At 35.7% G+C, this 21207-nt stretch overlaps 3 protein-coding genes across 3 annotated transcripts; 1 reads left to right on the top strand and 2 right to left on the bottom strand.

Annotated features, from left to right (window-relative positions):
* Window positions 1–635: 635 nt before the first annotated feature.
* LOC130711477 (uncharacterized) lies at window positions 636–4371 on the top strand. Its single transcript, XM_057561115.1, has 2 exons — window positions 636–1274; window positions 4149–4371. Exon 1 carries the CDS (start codon window positions 720–722, stop codon window positions 1272–1274), a length of 555 nt encoding a protein of 184 aa, XP_057417098.1. The 5' UTR covers window positions 636–719; the 3' UTR covers window positions 4149–4371.
* An 866-nt stretch (window positions 4372–5237) lies between these two features.
* Window positions 5238–6458, bottom strand: LOC130711478 (ribulose bisphosphate carboxylase small subunit, chloroplastic 3-like). Its single transcript, XM_057561116.1, has 3 exons — window positions 6208–6458; window positions 5964–6095; window positions 5238–5595 (listed from the first exon to the last, which is right to left on the bottom strand). The coding sequence occupies exons 1-3, from the start codon at window positions 6352–6354 to the stop codon at window positions 5353–5355; spliced, it is 522 nt and encodes a 173-aa protein (XP_057417099.1). The 5' UTR covers window positions 6355–6458; the 3' UTR covers window positions 5238–5352.
* Window positions 6459–7808: 1350 nt separating this feature from the next.
* On the bottom strand, window positions 7809–13038 carry LOC130710860 (VIN3-like protein 2). The gene is made up of 5 exons (XM_057560242.1): window positions 12768–13038; window positions 12585–12665; window positions 10590–11265; window positions 9448–9767; window positions 7809–9205 (listed from the first exon to the last, which is right to left on the bottom strand). Exons 2-5 carry the CDS (start codon window positions 12607–12609, stop codon window positions 8010–8012), a joined length of 2217 nt encoding a protein of 738 aa, XP_057416225.1. The 5' UTR covers window positions 12610–12665; window positions 12768–13038; the 3' UTR covers window positions 7809–8009.
* Between the last annotated feature and the right edge of the window lie 8169 nt (window positions 13039–21207).

Raw genomic sequence — 21207 nt, 5'->3', positions numbered from 1 at the left:
CCAAACCCAAAAAGTTGTAAGCTATGCTCGATCTAAGGCGGCTCAACTTTAAGAGTTTCATACTCCCTGGTGATGCTTGAATAACCTACAATTTAAGCTAGCCCTAAAAATTAGATTAATTTGGTGTTAATTTATTCCTATAATAAAGCCAAATTCAAAATTCATTACTATTACTATCATTAAAAAATAAAATTATTCAAATATCCCGAGTAATTAGCAACTTATGATGAATGTGCAGGAAAAACTTTCAAGTTTGATCTTCACAGAAAATACATCAAGAAGGAATATATAGTCTTAATTGTGACTGATTTCGAATGCAGGATAGTCACATTCAAAAAGTGAGCAAAGATCGGTTGATAAAAATCCCCGCAGGCCATCGAGGACCAAGTGGTAAGGCCTAAGGCCATGATATGTGAGGGAACGAATCACTCATTCTTCCATCAGGAACATGTGGACGAACAACAACCTCTAAACGTCACACATAAGTCGCCTACTTCCCATTGAAAAAGCGAAATTTTACAATTCGATTCACTAATAACTTTTTCAAAAAAATAAAGTTAATGTCAAGTAAAAATGTAAAATCTCAATCTTAATGCTTAATGGAAACTTAAGCTTGAATGTTGATGCAAAAAATTTAAAACTAGGAGTTACATCAAACTTGACCTAAACCCACATACTATTCACTCTAACCCCCAAATGCAGCACCAAAAAGCTTCGCCATGACCGATCGAGACCGCGACAGAGACAGAGAACGAAGACGCGAGAAGGAGGAGCGCGACCGTGGTGACAGAGACCGTGACCGTGACCGAACACGGAGCAAGAGATCCCGTTCGCGTTCGCGTTCAATCGACCATGGCCGCTCCCGCCACGCGCGCTCTCGCTCTCCTTCCGAGCGCTCCCACCGCCGCCGTCACCACCGGACGCCTTCCCCTGACCAACCCAGGAAGCGTCACCGGCGAGATTCCGTGGAGGACGACCACAAGGACACGAAGAAAGTGGTGTCGGACTTCGTCGACGGGATAGTGAAGGAGCAGCAGCAGAAGCACAAAGAGAATGGAGGAGGAGGAGAAGGAGAGGTTGAGGTTAATGAAGATGAGGCTGAGATGATGAAGATGCTAGGGATTCCTACTGGTTTTGACTCCACTAAGGGAAAACCCGTCCCCGGTGCTGACGTCAGCGGCGTCAGAGCCGTCACCAAACGCCAACCGAGACAGTACATGAACCGTCGTGGCGGATTCAATCGCCCTTTGCCTGCTGAGAAGAATCGCCCTTAGGTGTGTTCCTTTTCCTTCCCTTTCTCCCAAATTATGATAACATTAGGGTTTTTCTTGCAATTAGGTTAGGGTTTAGTTTACTTCAGCACATGATTGAAAAAATCAATTATCTTATCTGCTTCTTCCTAATGATAGCCATTAAGTGAATGTTTTCAATTGAGTGATAACTGATGCAGTAACCTTGTGGGTTTGTGCTGATAGCTATGTTCTTATGTTTTTAGTATGTGGTATTATTGTCAGGTATTGTATGATGTAGTTTGGAATTCATGCTTAGCATGAGATGAACTCAATATTTTTGCTGTTAACTACTCTCTTGCGATGCTATTAGTGCTTTCTCTGCAACCATTCGTGGGAGATAAGTGCCAACAATGTTTTGAAGTTTTTTAATTCACTCAGCCACTCTTTATGGTTATTGTTTCAGTTAATTAGACTGTTGACGATGGGATTGTCGTCATTCTTCTTCTTCCATTGTCCATTCCTTCTCCAGTCATTGTGTTTCATCGCTTTGTTTTTTATCTCCTCTGTAACCCTGCACCTACCTGACTATTGTTGTGATTAATCCCAAACTGGAGTGTCAAGGTCCATGATAAGTTACCCCTTTTTTCCTATACGAACAAACACATGAATCAGTAGAATTCTACTCCCTTAATTAAGGACTTGTTATCCTCCAATCAAGCTTACACCTTGGAGTAATTGTCACCTGCATTTTACTCTTGTTACACAAACTCAATATCCTCCCCTCTATATTGAAAGTTCATGCAGACCTGGTTAAATGAGGTTAATTTAGATTTCAACATATAGGTTAGGTTTATGTGTTCAGAGAAAGATTTGTGAGGGTATCGAGTAGTAATACAATATATTTATGCTTAATATGTGTAGTTATTTGAATGTTTCTGCAAATACAACACATTTTAGGCGTTTGCAGTTTTACCATGTAAGTAATATCATGATGGTGGATTTTGTATTGATTGTGAATGAAAAGTTTTTATGGGAGGTAAATATCCCTAGTTTTGTGTTAAATTCACAGCTTGTCTTCTATTTCCTTTAAAATTCACGTGAAACACTCAGGGACGGATTAGTTTTTAGACGTTAAGCTGGATGATAGTTTAGTTCCTTGCAAAGGGAATATTTTGATACGAGAGGTGAGGGGATAACAAATTCATTACCACCCTAATTTTATTCTTCATGTTCCGGTTCACATTAGTGGTGATGATGAAGCTCATAAGACCTCCTTTTATTTTCATTCTTGTAGAAACCAGATTCTTTTTGTAGTTTTATATTCAAAGCTCTTTATGCTGCTAATTCATTTAGTGTGGAAGCGAGTATGGTAGTCAAAATGGAAAAGCTACTAGAATTGGGTACTGGGAGGGGAGTGTAAAATCGTGAAATGCATGTCGTTTCATGGATCATAAGATCCTGTAAAAAAAAATCTACAGATGTATTCGTGGGATTCACCAGCCAAAAAAAGGTTTTTTACAACCTTTACCGTCAGATGTTTGCTACACCCAACAAAATTCAGTTCAAATGAACCACCCAGCCAGCAAGAAACTAAAGACATGTTATAGCAATGAAGAATTTATTACAACATGAAGAATCATGCCGAACCAGCAACAAACCTTGCCTAGTTGCCTGCCCCAACAAGTGTCTAACCACAACTCTCTGGCATCAGCAATAAATAAAATTGAATCATCCATCCGCCACAAGTCCTCACCTAGTCATCAGCAAAGTTGAACCACCCATAGGACCCAACCACCGGTTGAATCACATGACAGAGGTGATTTCATGATGGTAGAAAACAGAACAGGGCTCAAAGTCAAGTGAGCTGTTGTTCTGATTTTTCCTCTTGAAAACGGGAAAATGGGTTCATCTGATTCCACCAATTTTACACCTAAACACGGCAATCCTACAAGATCTCACCAAATCGTGATTTTAGGCGTGATCTGGAGTGGCAATAATTGTAGACTTATATGATCTCATGAGTTTGATCTTGATTTTAACTACCATGGAAGCAAACACCATAGGATACTTGGGGAAGGCCAAAACTTTCTTGTCCCCATTATACACATGCATTGTGGGACAGAACTTGTGTGTTGTGAACCTTAGGGCATTCAAAAGAGCCCTTTTGTGGAATAAACTTAATGTTTGTTGAAGCTTTGTTTAATGTTGGGCTGAAGAGAAAATACAAGTAGTTGGACTATGGGAACATAATGTGTGAATTGTGATAGGCCAGATAGAGTGTAAGAGTAATAGTAACTATAAAATTTGCGCATAAGAAAGATTTTACATAATTGGGCTCAGAGCTGGAGTGCATTTATTTTGTTTCTTAGTGTTAACTTTTAAAATGGATAAGCTAAGCTCAATGTAACTTTGAAATAACATGGTTACCAATAAGGATAATGATTATTTACTATATTACTGCTATGAAATCTTTATTTTAGGAAACCCTCCACATTAGTGTGTACTGTGTATCAATATGTGTTGTTTTTTCTTCCCTTGAGATAAAAACATTCTATTATATTCTTCATTTGGGTAATTGGTGTTCCTAATTTTTGAACTTATTACGCTAAGTTTGATTTCCTAACAAGGCGACAATGTTGGTTGCATGTCTTTTAGCTTGTTTTATGTTGTCTGCAGATTGTCTGTTTATGTTGCTGCTTGTGTTGCTTCAGATTAGTGTAATTTTACATTAATTATTTGCTAAGAGATTGTTATGAACGTTCAGGGGCCATCTTTTTTAATTTTATACGGAACGTAAAGTCGTAAATGCACTTCCACTGTGGGCTTCTCCCTTATACTTGTGCGCTTCATGAAATGTCTTTTGTACTATTAAGCATTTTCCTTTGCTTAATCATGTATTGCCATTATTCATTGCAGATGGGTGTTGGTTGCTGTTCAATCATATGGAATCTTGGAGTGAGAAACCCTTGGTTCAACCCAAAATGGAAGGTTGTAATTGTAAGAACTAGTTTTTATGTGTTGCTCATTGATACCCTGTGCTATCCACCTCAATGTCCAGTGTAATTGGTGTTGTTAGGCTTGTCAACATTTTTAACTAATTATCAAATAGCATTAAAAGAATATGCTGATTTTTCATGCAGTATGTGGATTTAACTACATAACTTGTGCACCTAAGAATTGCTCAAACTGATATTAGCAGCATTGCAACAAGCCTTATACCATGATGCAAGAGTTTTGATTATGGATGTACTTATTAATTCTGATTTATTAGCTGCAAGTGCTAAAACCCAAGAATTTCATCCACTCTAGTATGCCAAGCATTGGCTCTTTGAACAAATTAATTCTTGGAGGGAAGTCGAAAATTGTAAAATATGCCAAGCACTTTTTATTTTTGGAATAAATTGATTGTTTATCGGTGATGTACTCATTTTCTTGTTGTGAACACGACTCCATAAAGGACCACATTCTTAGGAAATTAGGGGTCTAGAGGTTAACCCACTAATCTAAAGCTTTTGCAAATATTATGGTTTGTATGTGCAAATCATACATGCACACACCTTGACACACAATATGCACATATTGGTGGAATCAGGGGATGTAAGGTGAAACTTTTGGGCTGGTTAAATTTTGCTACAAGGATTACATATCTATGGGCTACTGAAAAAAAAATCTATGGGCTGGTTTTGCATTGAGAATTTCGGTATTAAACTATTATTCCTTCACTGACCAAAACAAAAAAAACTATTAATCCTTCAATCCTTGTACATGGAATCCACTATGTTTGTGGGACCAATTCACATGTTACATTCATTGGACATTGATAATGGTTTTGGTAAACCAAATAGAGTCCTTTTTAAAATTAAACTATGGTTCTGTCAAAAAAAAAACTTATGGTAAAAGTGTTAAAGGTGTGTGTCTAGTTGCAATTTAATAAGATATAGATCATATGACGATGTTAATCCACTAATATTTCCTAGAATCAGCATCTCAATCAAACCACTGTGATATTCCAAAACCGTCTTATTCATTCGTAAACTGTGAACCACACTACATATTTCAGAAAAAAAGAAAAGATTGAGAATTTTAACAAGGATTTGTAGAGAAACAAGAGTAAAACGAGTCAAGTGGTAGTGGTATTGGCTGCTGGTTTCTGAATGATGAAAGCCATGGATTGCATGTGGCGGTGGTTGTCAAATGCAATGCAGCGTATATATGCATTTGGATAAGCCCTTTTGCATTCCTGGATCTCGTTCAGAACTTGAGATGAGTCATTGCAACCAAACATGGGTAGCTTCCACAATGTCCAATACCTACCATCATAGTACCCTGGCATCCTGCTATTTTCTCTACGAATATGCCCCAACTTCATTCATGTTTCAAACAAAACAGAGTTTCATGTTACTAAGGTACACAAAATGCTTACAAAACCGAACCATAAATGAAAGAGAAAAAAAAAACCAAAATAGCAAAGCTAATAACTAAACATTGCGTTCAATTTATTAGATCATGATGGCATGGGAATTGCTAGTTTCCATGTATCTCAGGCAGAAAATGATCTTTGAACATAAATATTTCCGGACACATAATCAACACCATTAATTTAAAAGGCGTTACGAAATTGCAGGTGTCAAGTCGCGTGTGTATGTCTATTCAGCGTGACCCATTTTATTATTTTTAAAAATACAAGCAAACTCCACAATAGAAACAAAAGTTAGCTTAACTTGAACTAACCTCATCAAATTCAAGGCAAGGGATCCATCCCTTTTTGAGCATGTAGTCAACCTCCTTTGCAATGGACTCATCTGTAAGGGGTGGGAGGTAGGATAGTGTTTCAAACTTCCTATTATTGATGGGATTCCATGTCTGTTTGGAAGTTTAAACATATCACAGATCAAAGAATATTACAGAAGAAAAATACCAGCATGAATGTAATCATGATCTTATCAATTGTGGATATTGCAAAAAATTACTTCACCTTCATGCAGAGAGTTTTAGAACCATTGGATGTAGTCTTGCTTTTCCATTCATTGAACCCTGTAACAGGGTAAAGATTTGACGAGTTGGATTTCAAGCCAACAAAGCCAGCCCCAGCAACCAGAGCTGTGAAAGTTCCAGCAGACATTTTACTCAAGTAGGCTATGGAACTATGAATGAACCAGATCAGTGCTTGATCTTGATGTTTAAGTAGTATGAGTAGACGGTGAGCACAAGTACAAAGCTTTGGTTAATCAATAGTAAAAGAAATATGGTACAGTTTCACAACTTTGTTAATGGAGTAGGTGGGGCGTGGGGGCCTCCAATTCCTGGTGCTGAGTTGAGGAGTTTTTGACAGCTAGTTGATCGGTTGAATAAAATATACAGATGATTCCTCCCCTTTTTCTCTTGGCGTTTCTGGAGCACAGAAAACAAGTTTGGTCACCCCAAACAGCCTTCTTTACTAGTGAAATTGCTTGTGTTTCTCTTGAACATGTCTCAGAGTGCATGTGCAATTTCTGGAATTTCTAATACATTTATACTGCTTCTTCTGCCTATATGAACAAGGTTTATCGTCAAAAAATATTGTAGTCAACTTTGACCATTGTTCAATGTCTAAGAAACTCCAAGCACTACCCATTGTGTTGAGCTCTAATTCCATACCTATGCCATCTTTGCTAAAAATAGAATGAAGAGTAATGGACTAAAATAGAATGATAATAGTTATGAGTTTGAGGCATGTTAAATTTGGGGGTAAAATATGGTTTTTACTTTTTAGTTCCTGTAAAGTGATTAGTATTTTATTTTAGTTCCTGATTTTAACTCTTTGTATAGTTCATGATGAGTTACAAGAACAACAAGCAAATAACGTAGTTAAATTGATCTCTCAGGATGATCTTGAAATTGAAACGTGTTCATGTTTGGTTTTCAGTTGAAAGTAACATTCGGTGCATTTATTTGAGAATGTACATTACAAGGCCTTGTAACATAGAAAACATGAAAGCAACTTAAGACTCGGTTGACGTTCAATTGGGTTAAAACCAAATGTGCACCGAACCAAATTGACACTTTACAACTAGTGAACTAGAGGGAGTTTTCATTTTAATTCAATAACTAAACAGGTTTGTTTCTTGTAAGGATACCTAAGTAGGAAAAAGGAAAGAAAAATTCCTATTTTGCATCGATTTCAGTTAATCAGGTACCGAACTCAAAAGTTCATGTTCAAAGTCATGCTCGTCGTCAACATGGATGAATCCATTGTACCTTATTCAAATGCATTTGAAACAAGAAGTCCATTCCATCATTGAAACAATCATTAATTCCTGACTCACAGTCACGCACATCATTCATTGATTTCATTCCGTCTAGGAATTATACATCAAATGAATCCAATTCCGTGCTTCATTGACCAACCTACGACTACAGTAATCACAAACGTGTCTTGTCCAACAAAACCACAATATTCTTGTACTAACTTTTATCAGACACGCGACCACCATCAGACAAACCCCAATATCAAAAGGACAACAATGTCTCCTTTGGTCAAAGCCAGAGATGATTTAGTTTGGCATAAATCCTTCAATGTATTGAAATTTGAAAAAGTTATCAATTTGCAGTAGTAATTGTATAATTGAAGTAAATCTAAAATTCTTACTTACATCATCATATCTTATGAATGATAATGTTGAATAAATATATTTGATATTTGTCTAAATGATGAATAATATAAATCTAAAGAATTACTTTAACAACCCTGGAGGGGCTTCAATCTTCAGGCTTAGTAGCTGGACCTACAAAACATGATCAATGCCAAAGCTTCATGCAGAATCCTGCCGGCACCGTTGATGTTCTCTTGCTTGATATACATTCTGAGAAGGTGTCAACAAGTTGCTCTGCAAGAGACGCTGGATCTTCAAGAAATGTATCAATGTATATTTTCACAACTCTCATTTCTTGAAGGGTTGCCCTTAAGCTGTACCATGTCAGAAATTTCTGCCTGAAGTTCTTTTCTATATGTCCTTCACACTCTAACCATCTAATCACCTTTACATAATACTCAAAATCCTGATCCGAAGAACCATTGGCGGCGGCGCAGCCCTCATCTGGCCTTTCCGCAATTCTCTTCTTGGATGTGCTTCCATTTTGGGGGCCCTCCCTTTTCCCAGATCCATTTTCTTTATCTTTGCCACTGGATTTAGATCTCCCATTTCTTCCTGGCCCATCCTTAGGTAATTCCAGTTTGCATGGAGTATTAGGCAGGCCTCCTTCTGATCTACCTACTAGAGGCACGCATTCCCTTCCGGTTAGAACCGTGGAATTCAACCCGTCCTCAGTGCTCATGTCCTCAGTGACTTGTTCGTCTGGTGACTGCTTCTTCTCAAGCTTTAGAACATCAGAACTAGGTTGGGAACCAGTCATTACTACATCATGCTGCTTGTCTGACAAGGAATCCGAATCAGTGGGAATCCCCACTGCAACCTTATTGGAACAGTTGATAACACCATTGGATAAATTTTCAGAAGCATTCTGTTCACTATCCTTGTGATAAGAATGATAATTATCGGCTCGATTATCGGTCTGGTCACTATATGGGTTACTGTTATTGGTTTCATCTTCCACTGATGACGGATTGGAAAGGCTGCTGCAGTTGGTTACAGGGCTCTGACTTCTTTCTGTGGCTGAGCAATTAGGGACTTCATCCTCACCATGCTCTGTTGAGACCTGAACTTCACACATACCCGACTCCGCCGAGTCATTGGAAACAACTTTGAAACTGTATTCCGTACCTGGAAGTAGACCCCTGATACTCAATCTTCTATTTGGTAGGAGCAGTGCGCAAGTTGGATCCACTGGATAGTCCACATCATCAGCTTTGCGATGCCACAAGGTGTAACCAGCAATATTTTCACCAGAAGGATCTTCAAAACCCAAAATAACAGTGAGGGATGTTGTAGTGACATCTTCAAACCTCAACATATTTGGAGCCAGTAAATGTGCATCTGAAAGTGTGAAGCATCATGTAATCATAGCCTGGTCAATAATTTACCTTATTCGAGAAGCCAAACACAATGGTGAAAATTAATCTGCTGATAAATACTATCCATGGCAATAACCTAGCTGTGTAATTTGAAAAAATAAAATCCAATACAAGTACATATACCCCCAAAAACAATATAAGAGGTAAAGTAGTCATTTTAGAAAACAATGACAAAGGCAACATCATTTCAGAAAGAATGATCACCTTGAATAGTTGGGCTGGGGGACAAAGGTAAGGTCCTTTTAGAAAGCAGAGAATCGAGTGATTCTAGAGCAAAATTACAGAGTTTCTGAACCTCAGGTCCTGATGAAAGCCTGTTCACAATCCCTCTACCAATCTTTACCGGTGAGCCAGTCAGTGGACCCACTTCAGGTTCAAGCTTCTTCACTGCTTCATCAACAATTTTATAAAGTTCTTGATACATTTCAGTCCCTTGTAAAAGTCTTTGACTTAAGGAGACACGATAGCATAGTATGTCCACGCGTCTGGTATCCTTTGCTACCATCAGTTGTTTTCGCCAGCATCTAATACACATTATAAGAAACAAGCCTAGATGAGAATCATCATTACCCGACACATTTTCCAGAATTTCATCCTAAAAGGATTACAAACGCATACTACACAGTACACATATTAATGTAACAACAGCATCATCTTTTGATTGAACAATAAGAATATCTTCCCCATAGCTCACTAGTCACTAATCCATATAGCTAAACAGTCCCAAAAAAATATTCAACAGTTGAGCAATCTCTCAGTCCCTCATTCACAATGCTGATAATATTCATCTTGAAATGACAGTCCTATGCATGTTTAAATCAAATTATAAAGCAAATAGTACCATGATTCTATTTTCTACTATACACAAGCTGAAAGCCTCTTGAACTCAGCCAAAGAAAGGGGAGAAAGTATTAAAAATAACAGATAGGTTTCCAGTTATATTATTGACTCATTTCATGAAGTTAAACCAAATATTCTGCTAATTGTCATTCAATTTCCAAAAAAAAAGCCAAAGAAATTTTTCGTTCACGAGAATTCTAGGTAGACTTTTAGCATGAAGAAGGAAAAGAGTTGCACTTTAGCATGAAGAAAATATAAAAAAAAAAAAAACAAAAACTCAGTTGACTTATTTATTTCCTATTGTCTGTTCTGGAAGTCTTTTGATTTATCTTGTAAACAACAAATGACTAAATATAATCTTGCTGAATCCTGAAACATATTACTAATTAGCAAGTGTAGAAAGCTTCTAGTGGAGAAGACAACCCTAATACAGGAAAAGAGGGAAAAAGAGAAGCAGAAATTAAATGGATACATGTTGTGATCTAAGAAACAGAAAGTATAATTACCCGAGTAAATCATTTACTTTCCCACAAGAGACACAGTAGAAGCCACCATCGAGCTTGGGACGCTCACAATCATTACCAATTCCGGAACCATCATGTTTTAAAGCACACTCAAGGTGGCATGACAAGCCACACGAAACACCAGGAAATGGAGTTTCAGAGCTACATATTAACCACAGGCTAGGGTCTTTGTTGTCATCATATTGATGACAAATGCAGCATGAACATCTTTTGCAGAATACATCTGCTTGATGTAGAGTAGCCTTGCATGCTGAGTTTTTGCAGTATGCGGTATTCCCCATGTCACCACCATTATTAACTGAAAGATTGTTTGCAGGAACAGGTAATCGAGACGGGGTCTCAGTTTTCCTCTGTCTTTTAGTAGGTTTCTGTCCTTGTGCAGGAGAAGAATGTGTTTCAGGGTCAGTAGCAATTTCAGGCCCCCCTGATTTCTTTTCAGAAACAATTTTTAGAAGGTTTTCTATAATTTTCAACTTTGTCAGGCCAGTATACTTCCTTTCTTTCCCCATCTCAGCACACAAGATTTGCAAAATCTCTTGACGGCTCCATGACTGCAGCATCTCGGATGCGCCATGAGACCACTTAGATATTTCATACACAAGCTCTCTTTTTTCCTCCATACTCAGGTTACTGCATTTAGAAGGATCAAGAGCAACACCTAGAATTAAGGAAAACACATATCAGTATATTGCATACATGATTGTACACCAGTTTTAGAACTTCCATGTAGTGAAGGATACAAGACTAGTTCTACAAAGACTCCAGCTGCGACTTCTATTCATGCTAGGCATGTCATGATCAATAAATTGAGATGTTGACTACAAGTAGAAACACTTCATTTTTTTACATGCAACTATAATGCAGCTATCTTTCTGCTTATGTATCTGAAAAGTTAAGGGCCCCATTATGTTATATAGTCTATAATATTGACTAGTTCAAACATAACCAAGAAAGCAAGAACAAGAAACATAAGAAAACGTATACAGCTGAAACTAGCTGACTTTGCATCACAAGGACATCCTAACCACTTGAAACAGAGTAGAATATAGAAATATAGGTTGTTACAAATATAATATAAAACAAATTCATGTGCCATTTACTTAACGACTTAAGCTTTTTGGACAATTGGTTCATGACATAAAATCATAGCTTCTATGATTAAATGGTCTAGAATTCGATCCTTGTTGCCCTCAATAATTATTCTAGTAAAAAAAATTGAATTTCAGTACATGTAGGTGAATCTCTGCATTGTCGGTGCTTCAAACCCAATAAGCTCATATATACGTGAGGGGTCCTGTTAGAAATATTATATAAAACTATACTATCCAATGTGTGATTTACCCAACAACTTTAAGTTTTGGATAATTGGTCTCAGAATTCTTGTAATGGACTTATAAAGTCAGTCAATTAGGCAGTTGAACTTAACTTAGTTGGACTTTTACAAGGTGACTCCATAGTCATACCCTCCTAATAGAGAACCCATGGACCTGTTAATGTAGTTGGTGGCAATCTCCTAGCACGATACAAATCTAGCCTAACCTTATAATAATTCATGAATATAAATATTATTTTGCACCGCTCAGTTTGGCCTCAAATGCAGGTAACAGCTCAGCAAGCATCAAAAGCTAGCGTAGACTTTACCAAAAGCCAGAAAACTAAAAATAAATAAATAAATAAAAACACCACTATGAAAAAAATAAAAGAAAAAACTTTAGAAAAATCAAAGGCTGTTGATCAGTACCCCACATTGAGAAAGTTGTTAGAGGAAGAGATCTCAAGAAATTACATCAATTCCCAGAAAAAAAATCAGACATGTCAAAATGCTAAAAACACCATATCATACGTCCATACAGATCAATCAACAAATGGATCGTTACGTTAAATCCCAGGACTCAGAGAATCATAACGCAGATAACGAATCCTTCATGAAATTCAATCAAAACAGTGGCATATCACAGGTGAATAGAGTGGCGTTACCTTCAAGAGACGAATCTGCAGCCATAGCTATGGAACGAGAAGGAATCAGTCACGACTCACGCCACCACATTACCGCCGAATCTGCATGATGGATCAGAGTATATGAACCGAAGAGCTGCAAATTTGATGGAAAAAATATGATCCAATAGAAATAGAGATTGAGGGAATGGAATAACAAATTACCGAGGAAATTATAGACGAGAGAACGAATCCATGAACCCAAAACTGGTCACGCACGCACTCTCTCACAGACACTCACACTCTCTCCCTCTCTCTCTCTCGATGTATGTGTGGAGATTCGAGGAGGAGTGGAGTTCCTTGGTTTTAGAGAGAGAGAGAAAGCTTCTTAAGTGGAGAGAGAGAGAGAGAGAGAGAGAGAGAGAGAGAGAGAGAGATTGCTTTATGTTTATGGAGAAAACATTAATGCTATTATTGTCTATTGCTAGCTATATTGTGATTCTCACTGATTCCCTCAACAACAATTTTAGCATATATTTCAGCTTTGTTTCTGTTGGACAAAAGGGTTGGAATAGTTCCACACCTTAAATTACTAAAATACCCCTTCATTCTTTTTTGGTGAAAGATATTTCTCTTCCTTCGAAGATAATCTTGTCCGAACCGGGAATGTTCATATCATGATGGAGTTAACTCTCTCCGCGAGGTTTCTTTCTCATCCACTAGACTCGAACTAGAAGCCTTACTTAACGAGAATTAAATATATACCACTTGAACTAACCATTTATTGATACTCCTTCATTCTTTGATATTTTTTTTATACTCAACGTGATAAGTGGCAAAAACCTGCTTTTTTTTTTATCAACTTATAGATGACAAATTCTAATTTCTTTATATGTGAAATCAAGCTAGCGTGTAGTAGCATCAACTCAAAACCAAACATACATTTATCGGTTAAACTACATTTATTTTGTAGCGGTTGTTATTGTTGCTATCCATCCGCGACACTTTGCCACCGTCTTGTTTTGTATGTAAGAGGCTCATTGTCGTTCTTTGTTTCGTGATGCTAGGTGGTCGATCTCGCAAGTGCTGGATAGGGTTGAGTCTCTGAAGCCTTAGCTTGACTTGCCTTCTATTGTGAGACGAAGTTAGTCTCTTCGCGAGAGGGAGTTATCGAGGTAAACTTTGATGCTTCCATTTTGGATTCTGGTTTGGTTGGTTTTGGTTGCATTACTAGATATATATCATGATAGTGTTGTTTTAGGTATGGTTGCATGTGCTCCCGCTCATGTGATTTCTCCGGTGGTTGCGGAAGATTTGTCTTGTAGATGGACGATGTTGCTTTCAAATCTTTGTTTTTGCATGTCTGTTTGGAGACGAATTGTTTACAAACTATTTGAGCTTTAACCAAGTTATGAGCTTTGCCATTCTTAAGCGGATGCATATAGAGAAAGAGATTGCTTTTGGTTATAAAAATAAAATTAATGTTGTTATTACCTATTGCAGGTTATTGTGGTAGTGAGTGACTCCCTCAACAACAATTTTAGTACATTTCAGCTTTGTGTCGGTTAGAGATTGAAATAGTTCCACCCCTTAAATTATAAAAATATTCATTTCTTCTTTGACACTTCTCAATATTATAAACTCAACGTGCATTTACGTTAAATTTAGGTGGCCAAATTTTAATTTTTTTAATCAATATCAAATTTAAAGTGACAAATTTCAATTTCTCTGTGGATTAACTTTTGCATAACTTCAAACAGAACATACAAGGATATGTGGGCTGTAGGAGGTTCTACGTTTTCTGCACTTGGGGTTAGGAGATTGATATGTGCATCGGATTGTATGGAGGTGGTGCGCGTTATGCAGATGCCGATTGCAGTGGACATATATATTCTAGGCTAGAGATGAGATTTTTACGTTCGACAATGGCTAAGGAAGGAATAGAGCATCAAAGTTGTCCATATTCCGCGGGAAAGCAATAATACAGTGGACTATTTTGCTAGAAATGCATCGTGAGAGGGGATGGGTTGTTGGGTTTGAGGTCAACCACCGTCGTTTATTTATGCGTCATTGTATTAAGACACTAATTTCTAGTTTGTTTTTCTGCTTTATATTTCCTCTTGTAATAAAAAAAAACTTCAAACGGAACATGCACTTATTTGACGACACTGCATTTATTTTTGTTGCGGTTGTTTGTTGTTAATGATATGCATATTATCCATCCACACACACCATATGCGCCATAAATTCATACATCCGAAGAAAATTCAGAATAGAGCCATATCGTGAGAGAGTGGTGTGGCATTACTTGATAAGATTTCATATATTCTGTCGATTTCTCTTTATTCATTTCTTGATGTAAAATTTTGTTTTATTATCTATACTACATGTGAACTACTCATGATGTACACTTTAGTAGCTAATATTTGTCTTGATAGAAAGGTGCATAAATAAATAAATAAATTGTTTTAGACTTTGCATTTGTTTAAAACTGATGTCATTTAAGAACATCAATGTTTGGTCAAAATTCATTTTATAGTTATACCACTATTGAATAACTATTTGAAGAATTATTTCTATATCATCTCAACAAACAATATTTTATATTTATCTCTTATTAGTTATTACCTTTCCTTTTCACCTATTATTTTCCTCTTCTGTTGAATAAGAGAAATAAAATAAAATAAGAGGAGATTAGATGAAGGCACTTAAAAAATATAAGATATGATAATATTTCATATTACTTAAAAACTTTTAATGGACGAAATAAGATATGAAAGTAATAGTTTGAATAGACCTCTTTTAAAATTATTTTTTATTTTAATGAAACGATAAACACTTTAATTTGGTATTGGCAGATACTTTTCAACAAGGTCAGAAGGAGGGGCAAATTTGTCCATGGGCACGCGCTAATGCGGACTGGTATGGCAGATTTGCAGTGATGCATCATGCATGCATTCATGTGAAATCAGAATCCGCATGCATGAGGGACAACATGGTCAATTAACATTGGCTGTCCCACAAATTACAGCCGTAGACTACCTTTGAGTCGACATGTATTGCTCCTTCCTAATTATAAGACTTAGTTTCAAAATTTTCATGTTACTAAATATAAGACATCTTAGAGCATCTCCAATGCAAAGTTCTTAGTTCTTATTTTTGAGTTAAAAATTAAGAACTGAGTTCTTAACCATTGGAGGAGATGACATGAAGTTCTTAGTTCTTAAAAATAAGAACTACGTTTTTATATAAGATGTTTTACTTTTTGAATTCTTAGCATGAAAAGTTAATTTTTTCTCTCTCATTCATCAATTCATTTTAATTTAGATATTGAATTAGCATTTAAATTTAAATCAAAATTATATGAAAGTAAAAAATATTACTACTATAATGATATTGTGGGACCAAATGAATAGTGCTAATAACTAAGAACTAAGAACTCATGGTTGGAGCAAAATGTGCATAGAGTTGCTTAAGCACATGTGACAGTACAAGCCCACATGAATAGTGCTAAGAACTAAGAAATAAGAACTAGCATTGGAGATGTTCTTACAATAATCTAACAAAATGTTTTGTACTCTTCTATATTTACCCCTCACATTAATGGTATGTTTTCAATTTCAAAGTTACCACCTACCATTAATTACTACTAATCCAACTAACAATGAATACAATGATTATTAGTAAGAGAAAATGACAAAGGCTAAATAGGAAAGAATGTATGCATTTTTAAAAAGTCAATACACTAATTAGTCACATTAAGTATTTTCTTAATAATTGGAATAAGTCTTATATTTAGGAACGGAGGGAGTAATGTATTATGACTCATTTTGAGATAAAAATAAAAGAAACTATTTATATAATAGTGATAATGAGTTTTTATGTTAACTTAATTAATATTTAAAGACCCACAAAATTGTAGTAGTAGTATTATTTTAAAATTAAGTTTTTTTTTTCTCTTTTGAGAAAGAGAAAAGGTTTTATCACATTCACATTTTAGTAGTAGTATTATATCTGTGTAGATCATTGTTTTAAAACTCATACCAAACTCATTGGACTGACTGATCATACAAAACCAAACCTAGCTATGACGAGTCCTTTCAAGAGTTTTGATCAGTTCTAGTTTCGGTTAAACTAGCCTTTCCCTCAATCAATTTGATAAAAAAAATGCATTCTCATAAGTTTCAAACGGGTTTGGATCCTCTCCATCCATGCTCCTTCCATCCTCTCTCCATCCAAATCTGAGCCATTGATTTTGAAATTTAAAGGCTTGGATCAATTTAAGAAGAGAGAGAAAAAATGAATTGTATTTAAAGGCTTGAATCAATTTAAGAAGAGAGAGAAAACATGAATTAATCCTCACCTTTAAAATTTAAAATCAATGGCTCAGATTTTGGATGGAGAGGGGATGGAGAGAAGTTGGATGGAGAGGATCCAAATCCGTTTCGAACCTTGAAAGATAAGAATGAAGTCACAACCTAGACATGTTGTGTTGTGCCATTAGTAGATATTTAATATATATTAAAAAATATATTGAGTCAATTGATCTGAGTAGGAACCATTGACCAAGTAATTCAATCGAATCGACTCAATTAATGATGATTGATCTGTTCCACTCATTAATTTCCTAATTTGCATAATACTACCTCTATTCCTTATTAACTGTCCACTTAAAAAAAAATATTTTTATTCTTATATATCTGTCCACTTAATATTTCAAGAAAGCATTAAATTATGTTTTTCCAAGTAATAAAAGAGGAAAGAAAAAATATATTTTTAATTGGTAAAATAGGAAAATAAATAATATTTTTCTAAGAGTTAACAAAAATTAAATTCACTCATTGTTATGAGTGTTTCTTATATCTTCATACAATTAAATAAGAACAGAAATAGTAGTAGTTTAACTTAACACACCCGACATGTGTTAATAATGATTGCTTTCTTCTACCCTTGAGAAAAAACTAAAAAGTAAAGATAAGATGATCTTGTTTTATGGTTGTTGGTTTTCTTCCATATATCGTATTCACTTGTACTTAATTAAAGAAATTACTGCTTTAAGCAAATATATGGTTCCCAAAAGGAAGCTATTTTTTACCAACATGTACTGATCTCCTTCTGATTTAATTTATTTTTAGTTGTACGGCAAAGACAATCATCAGAATAAAGTATAAACACACACACAAGCAACACATATACTTTGCATATATAAAAAGCAAATGCAATATGAATATTTTTCCAATGTAAAAGAATTAAATAAAACAAATAACACAAGGTTAATATGGTAATGTAACAGGCTAGATTCCAACTGAATAACAGACTATAGATAGCATTGATATTTTATGGGCGTGGAGAACTATGAATGGTCCAAAGGAAATTAAAGAAAACGAAAAGATATATAATTAGTGCGTTTCTAGTTGAACTGAAAATGACATTTGCCTAAAACAATCTTAGAGATAAGGAGGTGCACTAGTAGATAGAGAGGGCGCCGACGAAATGAAAATTATGGACATGAAAGCGTGTCATGATGGGATGGAACACATGGAAGGCTTGTTTGCTTCTGATAGATAGTTTTTTTTGTTAAAAAAGCACTTTTGGCCCCTGATGTTTCAAGTTTGTGCAAATTCTGCCCCTACTCTATTTTTGTCGATGTTTCTACCCCTCATGTTTTCAAACAGTGCATCGTCTACCCCTCATGTTTTCAAACAGTGCACCGTCTACCCCACCGTCTACCCCTCGTCAGGGGTAGACGGTGCACTGTTTGAAAACATGAGGGTCGACAAAACTAGATAGGGGCAGAATTTACACAAACTTGAAACATCAGGGGCCAAAAATGCTTTTTAGCCTAGTTTTTTTTATTGGAATGTGACTTACTAAACCCTCAAGGTTAGGTTCTCCTACTCTTCCACATTTCATGTGACAAAGCATCACATATTGACATATACATACAAAAGAATAGCATCAATATAGACGTGCGTGATTAGGATATTTGTTTTACCCATACTTGCTTCAACAAAGAAATTGAATTGGTGAATGAGTAAATTCAAGTGGCATTAAGATTTTTTTAAAGATTTTTTAATATTAAAATGTGCTAACGTCTAGAAAACAACGGATCAAGGAACTAATCTAGGGAAAGAGACAACCACGACTTCATCTCTTAAGAGATAACTAAAAATGAAGAATCTGATTACAGTTAAAACTAACTTTCAAGAAACTATGACCCAATCTTAAAAGGTGATATGCGCATCTATTAGCTTCACAAAAGATAAGATGGAAAGAGACAATAGAGTCTAAGCAAGCAAAAATATAAATTTCTTTCATCAGGTCGATCCGCCCAAGGACATGCCAAAGGATATTTGATCGTAGTTAAATCATGAACTACCTTGAAGTCAAAATTGAAAATCTTCTTATTCTCTCATTCATCTTACTTCCGCAAGCTTAACAAAAAAAATCTTAGCTTCTGCAATATGATACTGGAATGTCAAAGCAAATTCAGGGTAGCTCCTCGCAGCAACAACCTCTGCAAGCCTGAGTTGATCGTCCTCAAAGCTCAGCCAGTTAATACTATGCTCACCTAGGAGAGAATCACACAACAACATCAATGAATCTTGTTATGAATGAGACTAATTATCATTCATGGGCACAATCCATGAAGCTTTTCATCATCTTTAAGAACAACTTTGTAGAAGCATTCGTCTTTGCTTTTGTAATATGGTGGTCGAATGTCGAAGTAAGTCCAGGGTAGTTCCTCGCAACAACAACCTCTACAAGCTTTAGTTGATCGTCCTCAAAACTCAGCCAATTAATATTTTGTTCACGAAGAAGAGAACCTCACAACATCATCAGTGAATCATGTTCTGAATGAGAACAATTATCATTCATGGGTTACCATGTCAAATTCATTTGATCTCAGGTATGAAGCTTAGGACAGATGCAACAATTTGGTAAATTCTTGGCTCATTAAATATGTTTATGCATCAATTTCCCACATTTTATATATTGATGAAGCAGCAGAGAATATGTTTGGAATGGTACCTAAAGAGAGGTTTTCTCAAGAGGATCTCTCAAACGAAAATTAGGTTATTCTAGCTTGCACATTCTATGCATAAATTGTCAATAATTAATTATCCTAAAAGTTTATATATTTCTAACATATTCTCTTACGCAAGAGTCTCCTTAAATTTGAAGCGTGGATAATGACATGCTCATAAATAAGGTGAAAAGGTAAAAAAAAAATGAACATAAAAGGTAAAATTAGATATAAAGAACCTCACTATCATATTTGGGCATTATTCACTTAAAAATATGAAAGGAATATATCTTGTATATAGCTATATAATAGACGTCGACGCATATTATATGCAATTGAGAAATGAGAAATGAGAATCATTATAAGTGATATTGTAATTAATTATCACCATTATTGGTTTAGCTTTTGCAAGAAGAATTTTCTATTAGTGGACATCGTGCACCAACAATTATGTGGTCCTTCTTATTTCACTCATGGTTATTGGGTGGTCCTTCTTGTTAATTGTTACCAATGATGGCATGAAAATCATTGCATTAATCCAAATTGCTTTATGTTTCCTTGAACGTGATTACTGCAAATTACTCAGAGAGAAAATTAGTGCGGCGATGCTAATACGGTGAAATCCGATGCACATTAAAGTCGATTGTTATATACATCATCCTCATAAAATTTTCTTACAATAATTCCTCACTATAAGAGGAACAAATTAACTGTCCAAATGCAACCGCCCTAAAATGAATATTTTCAAGTGTGTGCACCTTGAGATACCATGACCAGAACACCTAATTCACCTGTTGCTGGTAAGTAGAATAGCAACAAAAAGTATAAGATCAAGATATTTGAGTCAAGTTTCTTGATGCCAACAACTCAATCACGTGAAGTATTGTCATTATCAATTTGCCTATTTTCTTTCCCCTCTCTTTAAGTCTCACTTTAACATGAACACAAAGATGGCTAAAAGTGTTTGCAGCTTCTGTCTGACATTCGGGAAGACTTGACAAAAACTTTAGAAAGTTTCCTCTTCTGAATTCTAATTATGAAAAGCTCGCGTTTGAAATATGGTGTCCATAAGTGTTGTTTTTGCATTGATGCAAATATCAACATAATTTCAAGTATGTTAAGGTAATAAACAACGGAGAAGTGAATTTGACACGTTGAGTTCGATGTGTATTTGGGCCTCAACTTTAAATTTTAATAGAAGTCCAAATACACATTTATAAGCTCAGAAGGTAAATTGACAAAGTCATGAGTTAGAGTTTTCTTTGTTTTCTTAATACTGAGTTTTTTTTCTTCTTCTTTGTCATGGGATTGGGAAAGAGGTGCCCAATCAAGATCAGGTCTAGTCCACAAAGTGTTATCTCATCATATATAAGCCTCTTCCAATTAGAGAAACATGTCAATGTCAAAACCATAAACCCATGTCCCGCGTTGACAAAAAAAATAAACTAAGTCCAGCAATAGTTTATTGATAAAATAAATATCCAACAATAACAATAGTTTCAAGGGATAATGGGCCGTATTTTTACGGTTGGGATAATGGGCCAAATTTAAAGTTTTGTCGTGGGTAAATATATCACACAGTGACACAATCCTAAAAATACATCTTTTTTTTTTGTTATAATGGTGATGGCTCAAGCC

Source organism: Lotus japonicus, chromosome 4 (assembly GCF_012489685.1).
Source record: "Lotus japonicus ecotype B-129 chromosome 4, LjGifu_v1.2".
NCBI lineage: Eukaryota > Viridiplantae > Streptophyta > Magnoliopsida > Fabales > Fabaceae > Lotus > Lotus japonicus.
Note: the sequence above shows the minus strand (reverse complement) of the source record. Positions and strands in the feature narration are given on the sequence as shown.